At 44.5% G+C, this 19,235-nt stretch overlaps 1 protein-coding gene across 1 annotated transcript in view; it reads left to right on the top strand.

Annotated features, from left to right (window-relative positions):
- The first annotated feature begins 17,399 nt into the window (after positions 1–17,399).
- Positions 17,400–19,235, top strand: part of RAB10 (RAB10, member RAS oncogene family) — a 78,079-nt gene continuing 76,243 nt past the window's right edge. Inside the window, exon 1 of the mRNA XM_015064118.3 lies at positions 17,400–18,033. Coding sequence (XP_014919604.1) covers positions 17,907–18,033 — 127 coding nt within the window. The 5' untranslated portion in view covers positions 17,400–17,906. The remainder of the gene's footprint in view (positions 18,034–19,235) is intronic.

The following is a 19,235-nucleotide window of genomic DNA, read 5'->3' as shown; positions in this document are numbered from 1 at the left end:
GCCCATTGTCTTGTTCTTAATAAGCGGGAAATCCTCATATGGTTCTATCGCCATAGAGTGACCTGAGACACCTCCCTACTTTCCCAAGCAGCCTGAGGAAAGATAGTCGGTTGCTTTTTTACGTAACTAGTGGACTTTTACTCTGTTGACTGTGTTATATAAACTTGAGACCAGGGGCACCTGGCTGGCTCAGTTGTTAGAGCATGCAACTCGTGATCTCAGGGTTGTGAGTTTGAGCCCCACATTGGGTGTAGAGATTACTAAAAAAAAAAAAAATAAATAAAATTAAAAAAAGAAAAAACTTGATAATACAACTGAATGGTTTGAAAAAAGAAGGGAATTTCAGAAGTTGGGTAGTAGGAGGGATGGAGAGAAGAGACTCCGCATGGAGAAAACTTTGAAAAAGAACAGGTCTAGCAAGACAACAAGACAAAAGAAGGGATCTAGTTAAGCTTGGCTATGCGATGCAATCCTCTTCTCCATCTTCCCATGAAACCTTCAGTATAATGTCATTAGTCATAAATAGTTTTTTTAAAGTTTATTTTTGAGAGAGAGAGAGAGAGAGAGGGAGAGAGAATCCCCAGCAGGCTCCATGCTGTCAGTGCACGGCCCGACTCAGAATTCAAACTCACAAACCGTGAGATCATGACCTGAGCCAAAATCGAGAGTTGGCCACTTAACCGACTGAGCCACCCAGGCGCCCCCAGTCATAAATACTCTTGAATTTGAATGTATTAGGAGGAGACAAACAAGTGCCCAGTCTGGCCTTGATGCATATACGGTGTGTACAGGCAGTACAGGTAAAAGCCAATCATCTTCTGGTTATATAATTAAAAAATGAAGAGGTAAATTGTGTAGTCTTATGGGGTCTTACAGCTCTAATATTGTGTGATTCTATATATGGTATAAACAGGATGTTACCAGGAAATTCCTTTTTTTGTTTGTTTCTGAACTGTAGAATCTTTTTAGGCTTTATTACCTATCTTTTTTGTTAACTTCTTTTTATAGATTAAAAAAATGTAATTATAGTATAGTTGACATATAAACGTATAGTTTCAGGTGTAAATATAGTGATTTGACAATTACATACTTTAGGACGTGCTTACCATGCTAAGTGTAGTTACCACCTGTCACCACACAAAGTTATTACAATATTATTGACTAGATTCCCTATCCTGTACTTTCTATCCCCATGACTTATTTATTTTATAACTGGAAGTGAATTCCCCCCCCCTTTTTTTTAATGTAAGCTCTATGCCCAATGTGGGGCTTGAATAGAGGACCCTGAGTTCAACAGTTGCATGCTCTCTGATTGAGCCAGCCAGGTATCTCAGGAAGTGTGTACCTCTTAATCCCCTTCACCTATTTCACCTATCTCCCCACCCTGCCTCCAGGAAGTTATGATGCAGTGGGTTAGGGTGAGGCTTGGAGATTCCCATTAAAAAAATTTCCCTAAATGATTATGATGCACACCAAACTTTGGGCATCATTGTACAAATACTTATCACATTCTGTGGTCAATGTTTAATTGCCCACACATGATCACTCTTCTCCCAGTCCTTAGCATGCAATATTGCTGACAGAAGCAAATGGGGTGTGTTCAGAGAATGTAAATTCACATTAATATTATTCTGAGTGAAACATGCTTATAAAAATAATATATCAATGGGAAAAAGAATACAACAAATGGTGCTGGGACAACAGGATATCCATATGCAAAAAAATGAAATTGGGCCCCTACCTCACACCATATATATATGGGCCATCCAGGCTCCCCTACCTCACATCATATTAAAAGAAAAGAGAGAGGAAAAAAAAAAACTCAAAATAGATCATAGACCTAAATGTAGGAGGTAAAACTATAAAATTCTTAAAAAGCAATACACAAGTAAATCTTCTTGACCTTGTCTGAGGCAATGGTTTTTAAGACATGATACCAAAAGCAGGAATGAGAGAAAAAAAATGAAAGATAAATTAGACTGTCAAAATTTAAAACTTTTGGGCTTTAGTGCACATACCATCAAGAAAATGAACAGAAACTCCACAGAATGGGAGAAAATATTTACAGATCATATATTTGATAAGACATTTGTATCCAGAACATATAAGTAACTTCTACAAATTAAAAAGACAACTCAGGGGCATCTGATAGGCTAGGCAGTAGAGCATGTGACTCTTGATTGATCTCAAGGTTGTGAGTTCAAGCCCTATGTTAGGTGTAGAGCTTACATAAAGTAAAATAAAATAAAATAAAATAAAATAAAATAAAATAAAATAAAATAAAATAAAATAAAATAAAATAAAGAAGACAACCCAGTTGAAAACTGGGCAAAGAATTTGAATATACATTTTGCCAGAGAAGCTATACAAATGGGCAATAAGAACATGGAAAAATGCTCAACATCATTAATCATTAGGGAAATGCAAATCAAAACTACAATGAGATACCATTTCACCTCCTACTGGGATAGCTAAAATTAAAAAGAAGACAATAACATGTGCTGCTGAGGATGTAGAGAAACTAGAAGCCTTAGACATTGCTAGTAGGAATTTAATATTGTTCATTCAGCTACTTTGAAAAAATAGTTTGGCGATTCCTCAAAAAATTAAACATGAAGCTATCACATGGCTCAGCAATTCCATTCCTAAGTATGTACCCAAGAGAACTGAAACATATATTCACACAAAAACATAAATACATAAATGTTCATAGCAGCATAATCCATAATCACCAAAAAGTAGAAACAATGCAAATATACATCAATGATAAATGTACACACAAAATGTGATGTATCCATAAAATGAAATATTATTTACCCATAAAAGAATAAAGTACTGGGGCAGCTGGGTGGCCCAGTCGGTTAAGTGTCTGACTCTTGATTTTAGCTCAGGTCATGATATCACGGTTCGTGAGTTCGAGCCCCACATTGGGCTGTGCGCTGACAGTGTGGAGCCTGCCTGGGATTCTCTCTCCCTCCCCCTCTGTATCTTCCTTGCTTGTGCTCTCTCTCTCAAAATAAATACATAAACTTAAAAAAAAAGAGAGAATGAAGTACCGATTCATCCTACAACATGCGTGAGCCTTGAAAACATTATGCTAAGTGAAAGAAGTAAGTCATAAAAAGCCATATATTGTATGATTTCATTTAAAAATTTTTGTTAATGTTTATTTATTATTGAGAGACAGAGCATGACTGTGGGAGGGGCAGAGAGAGGAGGAGACACAGAATCTGAAGCAGACTCCAGGCTCTCAGCTGTCAGCACAGAGCCAGATGTGGTGCTCGAACTTGTCAACTGTGAGATCATGACCTGAGCCGAAGTCAGACACTCAACTGACTGAGCCACCCAGGCGCCCCTGTATGATTTCATTTATACCAAATGTCCAGAATAGGCAAGTTCATGAAGACAGAAAGTAGATTAGTGGTCGGTAGGGGTTAAAGGAAGGTTGGGAGGTGGGTGTTGGGGAGTCACTGCTAATAGACACAGTTCCTTTTGGGGGTGATGAAATGTTCTAAAATATGATTGTAATAAGAGTTGCACAACTCTGTGACTATACCCAAAATCATTGGATTGTATACTTTAATATACATTATGGTATGTAGATTAGATCTCAGTAAAGTTTTATACGGTGCCTCGGTGACTCAGGCGGTTGTGTCTGACTCTTGATTTCAGCTCAGATCATGATTTCATGGTAGTGGGACCGAGTCCCAAGTTGGGCTCCATGCTGAGTGTGAGGCCTGCTTGAGATTCTCTCTCTCTCTCTCTCTCTCTCTCTCTCTCTCTCTCTCTCTGCCCCTGCGCCACTCAAAGTAAATAAACATTAGAAAATAATAAGGTTGTTATAAAAATAGTGCAGCATACACAGTATGATCATACAAAAATTCTACATGAAATACAACATTTTAGATTACGCATTCCATTGCTCAACCCAAAACACACTGTATTAGTCAGTGCTTTTGCAAGTGACAGAAATCCGGCTTAAACCGGTTTATAAAAAGAATACAATGTATTGGCTCATGTAGCCAGAAATTACAGGGGTTGTTGGCTTTAGGCAAAGCTAGGTTTAGTGGCTCCAATGATGTCATCCAAGAATCCTTTCTTTCCATCTCTCAGCTCTGCTATCTATCTTCTATGTTGGTTTCTTTCTCAGGTAGACTCCTTACATGTGGTGGCAAGATGGCCACCGATGTCTACAGCATTACAACCTTCCAAGTTAGCAAGCTTTGCCTTTCAACAACAACTCAGGATTAGATTTTGACTGTATATGGGTGCCCTTGGAGTGTGACTGGCCCAGCTTTATGGTAGGGGACAAACTATAGTGAGTTATAGTTTGATGCTACACATTTCAAAATTAGGTTACTTAAAATAAATGACCTTTGGGTGTTTTGGAAAAGAAACGTGGGTACTTGGAACCAACATTAATCCACATGGACAGATGGATCAAAACTCCTAATTAAAAAAAATAATACGTGGATTTTTGATTTCAACGATCAGAAGCAACTAGGTGCGAATGTCCAGAATCAAGACACAAGAGCAGGGCTTGGTCACAGGCCTGAAACCTTTGCTATCAGCCCAATGTGAGCAGGAAAGGCAAGGTGAAGGCAATGTCAAGGCTAGGGGAAGGAAACCGATGTGTGCTGTGCACTTACTAAGTGCTTTACATGCACTACTTTGTTGGGCCTTCACAACAAACCTGCAAGGTAGGGATTTCGATTTCTATTTTACTGATGACAAAACTCAGGCTCAGAGACATTAGTGACTAGCCCAAGGTCACATATCCCTAAGTCTCCATATTTCCATTGGAGACCAAATTGGTCTCCATATTTCCCCAGACGCGGGCTTTTCTGGGCTTGAGCCTAGGGATGGAATCCTCCTCTCCAGGAGAGGAGCAGCGTCTTTATATTTTTTCTGCTTTTCACCGGAAGTAAATCCTAGAATCTCCTAGAGAAGGAAGACTTCCTTTGCAGATAGTAGGTGTCCAGCTCATTTTTTTTCTGTCCCGGGAAGAGTCCAGGGTCCTGTCCACGTCTCCAACAGCTGGGAGGTGGTCTTTTGACTCCCTTCAGGGTTCAAGTTTCAGGCAGGAGGTTGCTGCTTTGGATGACAAGGGAGGTGCCAAGGTGGGAACCCCAGGTAAGAGTGAGGGAACAAGAAGCCATCCACTGAGGAGGAAGCTGGGATGGGGCAGGGCTGGGCTGGGCTGGCCCAACCGGTTCAGACCAGCCAGGAAAGGGCAAGTCATATCTGGCTCAGCAGTGGGGGCTGGGCCGGGGGAGTGGCGCTGACTCAGGGCCTGGCAAGTCAGGTGACAGCCCAAGGACAGCTGTTGCCTGGGTGTTTTTAGAAAACTTTGGCTGCCAGAGACTCTCTCTTGGGCTGCTTCTGTACCTCCTCAGAAAGAGGCAGAGAAAATGAGGGCATCTTCTTTATAATAAGCTCTAGGCATGGAGAATTAATATCTGGCTATACTCTGTTGATCCTTGCCAAAATTATACCTGGAAAATAGGAGCCGAAATTAGCCAAGAGGTCTCTTAATGCCCCCCCCTTTTTTGTTTGTTTGTTTTGTTGTTTTGTTTTGTTTGTTTGAGAGACAGAGAGAACCAGTGGAGGAAAGGGGCAAAGGGGGCGGGGGGGGGGGAGGGAGGGAGAGAGAGAGAGAGAGAGAGAGAGAACCTTAAGCAGGTGCCACGCTCAGCACAGAGACCGACTTGGGGTTCAATCCCATGACCCCGGGCTCATGACCTAAGCCAAAAATCAAGAGTCAGATGCTCAACCAACTGAGCCACCCAGGCTCTTGTGGATTCCTTTTGAATCCTCTGAAGATCATTAAGGTTTTCCTCTTAGATCTTTTCAGGTTCCTTGTCAAGAATCCAGGATAGAGGTTAAGAGAGTAGGTGTTGAGGTCTGTCGGATCTGGAATCAAAACCCAACCTTATCATTTATTATTTGTACAGCTTTATTCAAGTTTCTTAGCTTAAAAGAAAGTAAAACATAATTTTAATTGTGGGAAATTTCAAATGTATCCGTATTAGACATAACAGTATGATGAATTTCCACATATCTATTATGCAGCTTGAGCAATTACCAGCCTGTGGTCAATTTTGATTCATCTCCCACCCCTCTAGTTAGTTTGCAGGAGATCCCAGGCATCATCCATTCCATCCCTCTCAACTTCTTCAAACTTCAAACAAAAACTTTTAACGCTTTATTCATGTAACTAACCTCTACACCCAACCTGGGGCTTAAATTCCCAATCCCAAGATCAAGAGTCGCATGGTCTTCTGACTCAGCCGGCCAGGCTCCCCCAAACTCTTTTATTTTTTTATTTTAGGAAAAGGGAGAGAGAGCTTGAGGAGGGAGAGGAGCAGAAGAAGAGAGAGTCTCAAGCAGGCTCCACGCTCAGCATGGAGTCCGATGCGGGGCTGAATCCCATGCTCTGGGCTCATGTCCTGAGCTGAAATCAAGAGTCTGAAGCTCCGCCGACGGAGCCACAAAGTCATCCCACCCCGTTGTTGTTGTTTTTTTTTTTTTTTTTTTTTAAGTGAACTCTACCCTCAATGCGGGGCTTGAAATCACAACCTCAAGGTCAAGAGTCACAGGGCGCCTGGGTGATTAAGTCGGTTGAGTGTTGGGACTTCGGCTCAGGTCATGATCTCACGGTTCGTGAGTTCGAGCCCCATATCAGGCTCTGTGCTGACAGCTCGGAGCCTGGAGCCTGCCTCAGATTCTGTGTCTGCCTCTCTCTCTGTCTCTTCCCCACTTGTGCTCTGTGTCTGTCTCTGAAAGATAAATAAACGTTAAAAAAAAAAAAAAAAAGGTCAAGAGTCACATGCTCTGCAGACTGAGCTAGTCAGGCAACCGAACTTCTTCAAACTCTTGTTTCTTCCTCTGAAAATGGGGATTATAATAGTCCCTACTTTCAAGTATTAATGTGAGGTCATGCTCTAGAGGGCCAGCACAGTGCAGGAACTCAGTAAATGACAATCTGTATTATTAAATTAAATAATAAGAATAAGAACAGTCTTGCTACCCTCCCATCTCTCTGCCTGTGCCCCTCTTACCTCCTAGTGACACTTCTTGTAGCATCTAAGGAATCTCTCCCCTCTCAGCACTAGGCCAGTGCTGACATCACAACAGGGTTAAGATGACCACCCGGACAACTCAGGATGCCTGAGTCCTAGGGAGGGGGCAAGAGGGAGGCCATGGAGTCATGGGAAAGAGAGATCAAAGGTACAGCAGCCTTACAAGACAGACTGGTGGACACGGGCCAAGTTTGAGCAGAGGTATGGCAGGTCCACAGGGCAAGGTCAGCAGAAGATGACAAAGAGAAAGTGGAACATGATGGGCACGTCAGGCAAAATTGGAGTCACTGTATAAGTTCTGCCAGAAGAGAGTGTGACAGTCAGGGATCCAGGTTGCAACACAAACTGGCTTTCGCAGATAGAACCTGAAAGTAAGTGCATTGAAGGGTTATTGGGAAGCTCTCAGAGTTACTGGGAAGGCTGGCGAACCAGGCTAAGGGATGAGGGGACAGAGACAAGGCTGCACCTGCAGACGGCACGGGGTTAGGGGCCATCAATCCCCCCTGCACACCAAGGAGGTGCTTCAGCTTGCAGCACCAGCGTGGGCAGCCCTGGACCTGGGATACTGTCCTGCTGGGGCTCACAGCCTCCCTGGAAACCAAGTGCTGCTGCTGGGCCCCACTGCCTTCTCAGGACATTCCCCCCTGCGCCTTCTTTTTTGTGTCATCAGCCTCTGTACCGAGATTTTAGGCTGGTGCTTCAGGCTGGTAGAGCTCAGCTCATGTCCCCGCAGCCTAGACGCGTGCTCAGGGACACGGGTGCCGGGAAAGGGAAATACAGTGGGAGGAGGGCTCTGTATACTGGAAGCTCACCGTGGGGAGTTTCCTTGTCAAAGGAAGGGGGTATGGTACCGAGCAGCCAAAGACCTGACAAATGTCTGTTACACAAGGACGTGAGTGCGAATATGGGTGAGGGGTGGGGGACTGGCACGGGTAGGAACAAGGCGAAAAAGCAGGACTTCCATGTGGCTGTCACGGACACCATTGCCCCCAGGGCAAGGCAAAAGGCAGTGAGGGGAATACCGGATGTACAATCTACGTGGCAAAGGCCTGGTTTCCTCCTGGAGCATTTTGGACATTTGAGATGGCTGCACTCAGATATTATCTCGGCAGTGTCTGACTCAACTGGTATGTAGCATGGAGGCTTTTTTCTTTTCTCTTCTGGTTTTTTTTTTTTTTCTCTTTTCTTTTTTCTTTTCTTTCCTTTCCTTTTTTTTTTTTTTCTTTCTGTATGGAGTCCAACGCAAGGCTTCAACTCAAGACCCTAAGATCAAGACCTGAGGGGCACCTGGGTGGCTCAGTCGGTTGGGCGTCCGACTTCGGCTCAGGTCATGATCTCGCGGTCCGTGGGTTCGAGCCCCACGTCGGGCTCTGTGCTGACAGCTCAGAGCCTGGAGCCTGTTTCGGATTCTGTGTCTCCCTCTCTCTCTGACCCTCCCCCGTTCATACTCTGTCTCTCTCTGTCTCAAAAATAAATAAACGTTAAAAAAAAAAAATTTAAAGATCAAGACCTGAGCTGAGATCAAGAGTCAGATGCTTAACCAACTGAGCCGCCCAGGCGCCCCTATAGCATGGAGGGAGGTATTTATTTATTTATTTATTTATTTATTTATTTATTTTAACGTTTATTTATTTTTGAGACAGAGAGAGACAGAGCATGAACGGGGGAGGGTCAGAGAGAGGGAGACACAGAATCCGAAACAGGCTCCAGGCTCTGAGCCGTCAGCACAGAGCCCGACGCGGGGCTCGAACCCACGGACCGCGAGATCATGACCTGAGCCGAAGTCGGCCGCCTAACCGACTGAGCCACCCAGGCGCCCCAGCATGGAGGTTTTTGACACCCCGTGCTTCTATCCTCTCTCTTGCTCCAGGAAAGAGATGGGACAGCCTGCAGATAACTGAGTACTTAGTCCGAGGAGCTGGAAGCAGGGCTGGGTGAGGGCTGACAGGTGACTGCTGAGAGCTGAGCTCCAAGCTTCGTGAACAGACAATTCCATGATGTCTGAGCTTCCATTATGAATCCAGGTGATCAAATAAATCTGTCACAAATTTTAAATGTGCGTTACTGTTGTTATATTATGTGGTAATTAGACATAGAAACAAACAGCCAGAATCTATTCTTTTTTCAAGCCAAACCAAATACTTACGGGTTTTTTTCTCACTTTGCTATTATTCTAATATCCATGAGGAGTATCAGTATTAATTTCATCTATCTCTGTATCTCTCTGTACAATTGAATCCCTTCCTCACTTTTGTTTAAAAATTAAGATCTGGGAGGCAAAGCACTGAGTCACTTTCCTCATTTATTTACACACTGAAAATTTTTAATGTATTTTTAAATGTTTATTTTTGTGAGATTGAGAGAGAGAGAGAGAGAGAGAGAGAGAGAGAGAGGATCCACTGTCAGTAGAGAACCTGATGTGGGGCTCAGATCTCACGAACTGTGAGATCGTGACCTGAGCCAAAGTTGGATGCTTAACTGACTGAGCCAGGCACCCCTGACATTTCTAATCTGTGCAAGGTTCCTCCCATTTTATTTCATTTCATATTTTTCCCTTCTTCCTCTGTCATTGCCTTACCTTTCCAGGTTCCCTCTGTAATGTATTTGATGTACATTATTAAATATGTGTGAAACCTCATGTAATATAGTTTTGTATGTTTTTAATTTACACAAATGGCATTGTACTATAAATCATTTTCTGTTTCCTTTGTTCTAATTGCTGAATGTGCAGCTAGTTACTAGCTTAATATTGCTATACAGTATTTTATAGCATGCGGGGTAGGCCATGGACAGACCTGCGGCTGGCCCAATAGTACAACAAAGAATTTTCTTACGTGGTAGATTATAGGCCCTTGAATGCTGACCCAGTCCCTCACCAAGCCTAATCCTATAAAAACTTAGTCCCGACTCTGAACTCATTAGATCCATCTTTCTCCCTTTAAATGGCCTGCACTGATCACCAGAATTTGGGCATGTTTCTGGGAGGAACTAGGAAGGCATTGTTCTTTGCTTTACTTGTTTTCTAGTTTATCAGCGAACTGAAGTGATAACAATGTAGCCTTGGGTCTGAGTTGTCATATTAGCCAGCTTTCAAACCAAGCTAACCCTTTGTGATCCGGACTACCTCAATGTGCATCCTTCACAGTTTATTTACTCCACCCCAGTAACAGATGCTTAGATTGATTCCAACAATAGCTGTCACAAACAAAGCCGTGACGAACCTATGTGAGGATCTCTCACGGACACACCCAGGAGTGGTATTGTGGGGTCATAGGCATGTACAACGTTTATTAAATACTGCCTCATTGCTTTCCAGAATGGCTGGGCCAGATTGCATTCCCGCTAGCTAACGGCAGGAGTTCTTGTCCCGCCCTATCCTCACCAACACTTGGTATTATCCATCTTTTTAATTTTTTGTCATTCTGATGGGCAGAAAATACTATCTTGTTTTAATTTGAATTTCTCTGATTACGAGTGAATTTAAACAACTCTTCATACATTCTTATACTCCTGTGAATCGTCATTTCCCTCCTTTGTTTATTTTCAATTTGTGTATGTAAGAGGTAATTTTTATCTAAATTTTTTGAAAAGTTTAGTAACTTAAAGAACGGTTATGAGGCGCCTGGGTGGCTCAGTCGGTTAAGTGTCCAACTTTGGCTTGGGTCATTATCTTGCCGTTCGTGAGTTCAAGCCCCGCGTCGGGCTCTGTGCTGACAGTTCAGAGCCTGGAACCTGCTTTGGATACTGTGTCTCCCTCTCTCTCTCTCTCTCTCTCTCTCTCTCTGCCCCTCCCCGCTCACACTCTGTCTCTCTGTCTCTCAATAAAAACAATAAAAAATTAAAAATTAAAAATTAAAAACAAAAGAATGGTTACAAGGCAAGGTTGATCTGGAAGGTAGTTTCTTCTCAATCAGGTACCAAATCACCTCAGTCTTAGGGAGTATCCCAATTGGCCCTTATTTCTATAACCTGTTAGTGGTAGCCTGATCTGGGCGTTTCCACAGGGTCATGTCCTTAACTCAAATAATGCTCAATTATGGGTGCCACATTCCACTGGAGGGACATATACAAACCAAAATGGTAGTGCTGATAGTTATCTGAGAGTCATCTTATATGAAGAGAGTTAGCTTGGAGCGGCTTAGAGGAAAATACCAATGTTATCTTCAAATAGTTGAAGAGCTGTCATCTGAATGTGAGGGAAAGTTCACTCTGTGTTGCTCCGGAGCACAGAGTTAGGACAAATAGGTGATGTTACAGGGAAGCACACTTAGACTCAGTGTGTGGAACACTTTTCTGTCGGAAATACCAAGCACTGGGGGCACCTGGGTGGCTCAGTCGGTTGAGCGTCCGACTTCGGCTCAGGTCATGATCTCACAGTTCGTGGGTTTGAGCCCTGCATCAGGCTCTGTGCGGACAGCTCAGAGCCCGGAGCCTGCTTCTGATTCTGTGTCTCCCTCTCTCTCTGCCCCTCCCCCACTCGCACTCTGTCTCTCTCTCCTTCAAAAATAAATAAACATTAAAAAAAAAATTAAAAAAAAAATGACCCAGCTAAGTGAGATGGACCAGGGCTTCAAGATCAGATCACTGTGACTCCATCACGTCATGCCTTGAGTCTATAAATTTGTAAGTCACAAGTGTAGCTTCAAATTTCTTGGCTTGGAAAAGGGTTAAAGCATTCGCCTCCCCTGGTTCTGCCTCTGGAAAGTGACTTTTTCTCTCTCTGTTCTCTTCTTACTTTTGGTGCTTCTGTGATTTTTCCAACTGTCTCATGCAGGTCAAGTTGCCATACCTTATGCTCTCCCCTCTTCTCTCTCTCTCAATTTACCTAAAGCCTTCTTTGCTCTTCAGCGCTCTGACTTTTGCTGCTGTAAAAATTCCAGTTCCTGTGATGGCTCATGTGTGCCTTGTAGCCCATTTTGCATTGATGCACCCAGGAGTTTACTCTGCATATCTTCATGTTAAAAGAGAACTACTATGTTTGTGTCTTGCTGCTCTCATTTTTTAAGTAGTGCGAATTGAGCAGTTATTACTTTAATGCCTAGTTGAATGGCCAATTATTAGAAAATAATTATCCTTTGCCTTGGATGATTCTTTTTTCTTTAAGACATGAACAAACGGTTAATTTACATATTTACATTTTTATATGTAAATATACAACCTGTAGATTGGTGAGGGTTCCTACTGGATCCATAATCACTTTTATTTATTTTTATATTTCTATTTAAAAAAAATGTTTATTTATTTGGGCGCCTGGGTGGCTCAGTTGTGAAGCATCTTGACTTCACCTCAGGTCATGATCTCATGGTTCGTGAGTTTGAGTCGCACATCGGGTAAGCTAGAGCCCTGCTTTGGGTGAGCACCAGCCCCGCTTCAGGTGAACAGGAGCCCTGCTTCTAGCCCTGCTTCTCTCCCTTTCTCCCTCTCTCTTCCCTTCTTGGGATTCTCTCTCTCTTTCTCTGCCCCTTGCTCACTTGTGCACGCTCTATCAAAAAGAAATATTTATTGGGGCGCCTGAGTAGCACAGTTGGTTAAGCGTCCGACTTTGGCTCAGGTCATGAACTCGCAGTTTGTGGGTTTGAGCCCCACGTCGGGCTCTGTGCTGACAGCTCAGAGCCTGGAGCCTGCTTTGGATTCTGTGTCTCCCTCTCTCTCTGCCCCTCCCCGGCTTGCACTCTGTCTCTCTCTCTCAAAAATAAATAAATGTTAAAAAAGGTAAAGTAAAATGTTTAAGAGAGAGAGCACATGCATGTGAGTTGGAGAGAGTCAGAGAGAGAGGGAGACCGAGAATTCCAAGCAGGCTCCTTGCTGTCAGCACAGAGCCCCACGTGGGGCTCAAACTCAGGAACTCTGAGGTCATGACCTGAGCCGAAATCGAGAGTCAGATCTTTAACTGACTGAGCCACCCAGGCTCCCTCTCTTTTGAGTTTTCAGGTTTTTTTTTCTGACACTGAGAATTTCTCCAAATTAGTATTGTTTTCTAGGGAAAAAAGCGAACTGGTGACTTTCATTTTATTTTCTCTTCAATAAACATGTTTTGACCTTCTGATATGTTGAAGACTCTTTGTAAAGTCATGAATACAGTAGTCACAAGCTCTTAAGGAGACTCCAATTGGATAAAATATGTACACAAATATCTTTATAAATGTGGAAAATGTGTAAGAAGTGTCTAAATAAAGAGCTACGGGAAGAATATTTACATGGTTATTCATCAAAATACTAATAGGGGTTATCTCTGGGGGTAGATTTTTTTTAAGTGTGCTCTGTGTCCAACATGGAGCTCAAATTCGCAGCCCCAAGATCAAGAGTCACGTGCTCCCTGAGTCAGTCAGGTAATCCTGGGAGTAGAATTTTTAATAATTAAAAATTTTTGTTTTGTTTATCTGCAGGTTCTAAGTTTCTAAAGATAAATATGTATTACAAAAGAGAAACAAATTCCTTCCAGCAAGAGTGTTGCAGAAGACAGGCTATGGCGAGGATATTTAAGCTGAAGGCTGAAGGGATAGAAGTGGGGGGAGGGGGGGATGCATTTCACATGGAGAGAACCACGTGAAACTAAGCATGAAGTCAAGAAGATGCATAGTAATTGCAGAAAAAAACGACCAGTTCAGTTTGTCTGGAGACTAATGTGAGGAAGCTGGGATAGGAGATAAAGCTCGTTGGCTAGGGCTTGCCATCAAGTGCCAGCTGAGTAGTCCAGCATTTCAGAACTGAGGTATCCCCGGAGAAGCTTAGGACAAACACATCCAATGGGATGGGGAAGGCTCATGGGGCAATCATTCTCTAACAAGAGGTAGGACTAAGTCAAGATATGTAGGCAGAGCAGAATATCCGCAGGTGATGGAGAGAAGAATGGCGCAGCCTGTCAGCAATCAGGGATGTCTAACAAAGACCTTTCTCATGGAAATCTCTGCTGAAGGCTGGGAGAGTGAACGCAGGAGGTAGGCGCTAGCAAATAGGCAAAATCCCTGAGATTGGAGTGGTAGCTTTTATGGCCAGGTGACGACATAGCAGTGGGACTGCCATTCACGGGAATAACTCCATTTTTAAGGAGAGAGAGAGCAAGGGGCGGAGAAATCAGAGGAAGAAATCAGGTACAGAGGATGGAAGATACATGCAGGAAGAGGAATAATGATGATCCTGAGGCATAAAAAATGATCTTCTGAGGCAGGAATTTTTTTAAAGTTTGTTTGTTTGTGTCTGTCTGTCTGTGATCTCTACCCCCAACATGGGGCTCGAACTCAAGACTCAAAGATCAAGAATCACATGCTCTTTGGACCCAGCCAGCTAGGTGCCCCAAGGTAGAATGTTCCTTTTTTTTTTTTTTTATTTAAATGTTTATTTATTTTTGACACAGAGAGAGAGGGAGCACAAATGGGGGGGGGGGGGCGGGCACCAAGGTAGGAATTTCCTATAAGCTTTAAAGGCAGGTCCTAAAAGTTGAAGCAGAGGACTGGAAACATGAATTTGGTCAGCTGTGTGTTCTCTAGAAAGATATAGAAATAATACCTTAACTAATAATATGAGCATATAAATATATCTATTTTCTTTCTTGGCTTTGCAAATATTTGGGCAAGATTTACAGAGAAAAATTTTTAAGGTATAAATCCTAAACTAGTACTAACTAAATTGGCATTTTCTTTCACTAAGTTTTAGGATTTATCAAATATTTCTTCATAACACTAGGTTTTCCTTTTAGGCCTACATAGACCCCATTTTATTCTTTTTTTCCCCCTAAAGTCAGAGGCCTTTCATGCCTTGATCATTCCAGCCACCTTCCATGGCAACGTAGCTTGATGCTTAGGTCTTACTCCAGCAAAACTTTTAATTAACTTTGGGGAAGCTGAACATCGAGAACTGGCTGAGCCTCCCAATTCCCACCTCCATACAACGTGATGTCCTGTAGAGGTCTTCTTCCCTGTCCCCTTGCATATAGTGCTGGCTCTGCCACTAATGTGTGACCTCTGGCAAGTCTCTAACCTCTCTAAGCCTTAGACTTATCTGTAAATTACACACAGGAGTTGAATTATGATGTAAAAGATACGAAAGCTCTAAAATTCTATTATCCGGATCCAATAATAAATACAATTTGTTAATAAGTGCAGTTCACTCCTAAGGTTTCAGAATATGGAGCCCATGGAGAAAAGGCTCCAAGTGCTGTAACTGTTCCAAACACCTGGGATAGGGGTGCCTGGGTGACTCAGTCAGTTAAGCATCTAGCTTTTGATTTTGGCTCAGGTTATGATTTCATGGTTTGTGGGTTCAAGCCCTGTGTCAGACTCTCCGCTGACTTCGAGGAGCCTGCTTGGGATTCTCTCTTTCCCTCTCTCTGCCCCTCTCCCACTTGCACGCTCCAGCTCTCTCTCAAACCAAATAAACAGTAAAAAAAAGAAAGAGCTAGGATAAAACATGAAGTTTCTAAATTTATTTTTCAATTAAAAAAAAATGTTTTCAAGTTTATTTGGAGGGGGGCAGAGATACAGAGAGAAGAAGAGCGAGAATTCCAAGCAGGCTCTGTGCTGTCAGCACAAGGCTGATGCGGGGGTGGATCCCATGACCCAGAGATCAAGACCTGAGCAGAGATCAAGAGTTGGATGCTCAACCAACTGAGCCACACAGGCGCCCCAATTTATTTTTTATATGTAACTGCCCTTATTCCCAAATTTTATGTCATGGAATTAATTGGGCTTTCTACATTTAGAAATAATAACATTTTAAAAATGCTTTACAACACTGGGGCTTGAGTTAAACTTATTTGAAAGGGAGAATCACGCTAACACTCCGGGGTGCTCAATGTAATGCCTCTTAACGGACGACAAACCTGTGAAGCACTGATCATAGCTCATTTTGTGATTTGCATAGCCAGCCTATACTAGACTTGTTGGCATTATCATAAGACATTCCCAACTATAGAAAGAATGATCCATAGAGGATAAGGTTTAAGTGACAAGAGCAATCACAGAAACAAACTGAAGAGCAAGATGTATCAGAGAAGACAAGCATTTTCAGTAGTGAAGCTTCAGGGGTGGTTGGGAAGGAAAAATGCAAGCCAAGTCTTTAAAAAATGGGAGGTTGAAATATGATTACCCTAACGGCCTCGAAGACCAATTTTAATTACGTATTAAACGCACAAACGTTTTGGGGGTGGTGGCGGATGTAAAAATGTAGTTTTTACTTCTCTCTCAAACCCCGTTTCCAGATGTCTCAGGGTTTTCTCTTGTAGGAGTTTGAACTAGCCCACCAGGTTCAACTACCCTACCACCACATCCTGGGTGTGCTTGGCAGCGATGAAGCACATTGAGAATGGCAGGGCAGGGGCGTGACTCTTTAAACGACAGAAAGGAAAAAGAGGAACAGGAAAGGATAAAGACTAATAGGGATGAAAGGGTGTAAGGCACAGGAAAAGGAAGGGCAAGGAAGAGGCAGCATCGGTTTGGGGTTGGCTTCACTGTCCCTTCAATTTTGGACACCGGTGGTTAGCTTTTGGCCGCAGGGACCAGCCCTGCTGCCTCTGTATGGCGCTGCTGGGCTCTCGGGCATTCCAAAAGGACGGCAAGGCCTGGAGCGGGTCCTGGGCGTAGAGCACAGCACCGAAGCTTCGACTTCTCCCTGCACCCAGGTGTTCTTCAGTCCTTCTCCCCTCGCCCTGGAAGGCGGATTACATCATTCCAACCTGAGCAGCCCGGCCAGTTTTTCCATTTCAGACTCCTGTTCTCTGGAACGTCAACTTTTGCTCCTGAAGTAAACCAGGATGTAGCTCTAATGCTTCTCCTGTTACCATTAGCCACCAGGGAGGGCACTCCAGGATGCGTCTCATCTTAGCAAAGAGCCTATTAATGACCCAGGGTGCCACTTTTTCTGGCGTTTACGAACTACAGCTACACAGGAACTCACGGCCATCAAGGGCTGTTGCTGCGCCAAGCCCCTCAGCTCGACACACGCAACGAACACAACCGGGGACATCCTCAGCGCGGCCGGGGAGGCGGCCCCGGGAGGAAAGAGGGTGTCAAGGGGCTACTCCAGCGTGCCGCGCCTGCGCAGTCACCAGGCAGCGCCTCCCCGCGGGGCGTACTCTTAACGCGGCGCACCCTATCAGGCGGCCGCAGGGAGCGCGCCCGCGGCCTCGCCCTCTCTCGCCCCTCCCTTCTCTCTTCTCCGTCCTGCCTCAGACAGAGGCTCGGAGAGCCGGCGCACCACTCCCCGCCCCCGCGTGCCCCTACACGCTCCGGCGCGCGTGCGCAGAGGCGATCCGCAGGGCTAGGGCGCGAGGGAAGGGCGGGCGTACGTCCTTGCGTGCGTCTCAGGCAGCGCGCACGCCGGCGTGAGAGGGCACGGGGAAAAGGTGGCTCTGGCCGGGGCGGCTCGGCTTCCTGTGGCTATGTAGCTGAGCTCGTCGGCTCGGGGTCCTCCACTGCCACCGCCGCGTCCTGGCGCGGAATTTCTGCTTGGGAGGGAGACTGTCCTCACGCCCGCCGCACTCCCTCGACGGCAGAGCTTGCTTGCTCGCCCGTGGGAGCGTCCCGGCCGAGCAGCCCTGAGGGGGGAGGGGAGGCCATTTTGTCCCGACCGACTCCCCGGAACCGGGCGGAGCGGCTGGGAGAGGCTGCGGAGCCGCGGTCGCCGCCCTCGGAGGCACCGGACGCCGCCACCGTCGGGGGGCTTCCTCGACGAGGCCGTTCTCAGGTCGCCCGCGCCCTCTCGAGCCCTCGTTTTTCCCACGCTTCCCCGGTCCTCCGGCCTGAGAACGCCCGAGCGAGGAGTTGGCTGTAGTGAGAGGGACCGATCCCTTGGGGCCGCCGGCGGCGAGAGCCTGAGCCGCTCCTCCCAATGGCGAAGAAGACGTACGACCTGCTTTTCAAGCTGCTCCTGATCGGAGACTCGGGAGTGGGGAAGACCTGCGTCCTTTTTCGTTTTTCGGATGATGCCTTCAATACCACCTTTATTTCCACCATAGGTAAGACCTGTGGGAAGATGGTGTACGGTCTGGGTAGCTGCAGACCGTTTCTGTTACTCCAGACATCTTGCTTCCCGTAATAAACGCCTTTGTTTCAGTGATTCCGATTCCAAGCGACAGACCTAAGTTACTGTTTGAATCGACATCGAGCTTACTGGGGCGGGGTCTTCTCCTGCTTTCCATCCGGTCTTTTGCTTTCAAGTCTCCTACTCTGTTCGGTGCCTCTGATGCAAAATATGCAGCATTAACCACGTTCCAGAATGCTGTTTCTTTAAGCGACTGCACTGGCTTTTTCCATATTTGTGTGGCGTTACTAGATGCACGATACTTGTAAGGGATTTATTTTAGTGGTTGGGATTGAAGCCGTAGGTCATTTGGTAAAGGCCTGAATTTATACTTCAGGGCAAAGAGAAGATTCTATATGGTCATAACTTAGAGTAAACTTGAGGGTTTGTGTGAGGAATAATTAAAGCAAATTAGAGGGGAAAAGTGAGTTCCCCCGCGTTGACTAATCCATTGATGTGTCAAACAATCGGAGGCTCTTAGTGCTTGGGGTGGGACTCAATGGCATGTTTGCCTCACAGTGCTTTTCCAGACATCAACAGAAACAGTAATCTAAGGGAGATGATCAGTTTCTGTCCTCAAACCCGAAAGAATGAAGTTCTCCCTTCTGTTAGACTTTACGCTAGAATTTACGGGAAAACGTTTGGCCAGTCCTAGCCAAAGAACTTCTAATGTACTTTCACCTTATGTTTCAGAATTACTTAGTGTGGAAGTAAGAACTAAAGGTTGACCTTTTTAGTTGGTTTCTGGTTTTGGAAAAAAAAAAGGGGGAAGACTCTGGGAAAATTCCTTTGGATTCTGGTTAGAAAATTTAGTGGCATTAAGACGACTTGTGTTAAATGAATTGTATGCGAAAAATGTCCCCCCCCCCCCCCCCACGCAATAAATATCTTAAAGGATACATGATTGCCTGTCATTTGGAACCCAGCACTCAGCATTGGGGCAGTGCAGTGAAACCCAATTATACATGTAACTAGTTTTATATTTGAGATGATTTTAAAAAGCAACTGCAGCCTTCTCTGAACTCTGGGAATTGCAAAATTAAGCTGATTTCAATTTACAGCATTATTGGAATGGTTGATTTGGATTTATGACAAAATTTTTGTTAGCTACTTAATTCATATGAAATTATACTGAAA

This window comes from Acinonyx jubatus, chromosome A3 (assembly GCF_027475565.1).
Source record: "Acinonyx jubatus isolate Ajub_Pintada_27869175 chromosome A3, VMU_Ajub_asm_v1.0, whole genome shotgun sequence".
NCBI classification, from domain to species: Eukaryota; Metazoa; Chordata; class Mammalia; order Carnivora; family Felidae; genus Acinonyx; species Acinonyx jubatus.
The sequence above is the reverse complement of the archived record's forward strand: the minus strand, read 5'-3'. Positions and strand labels throughout refer to the sequence as shown.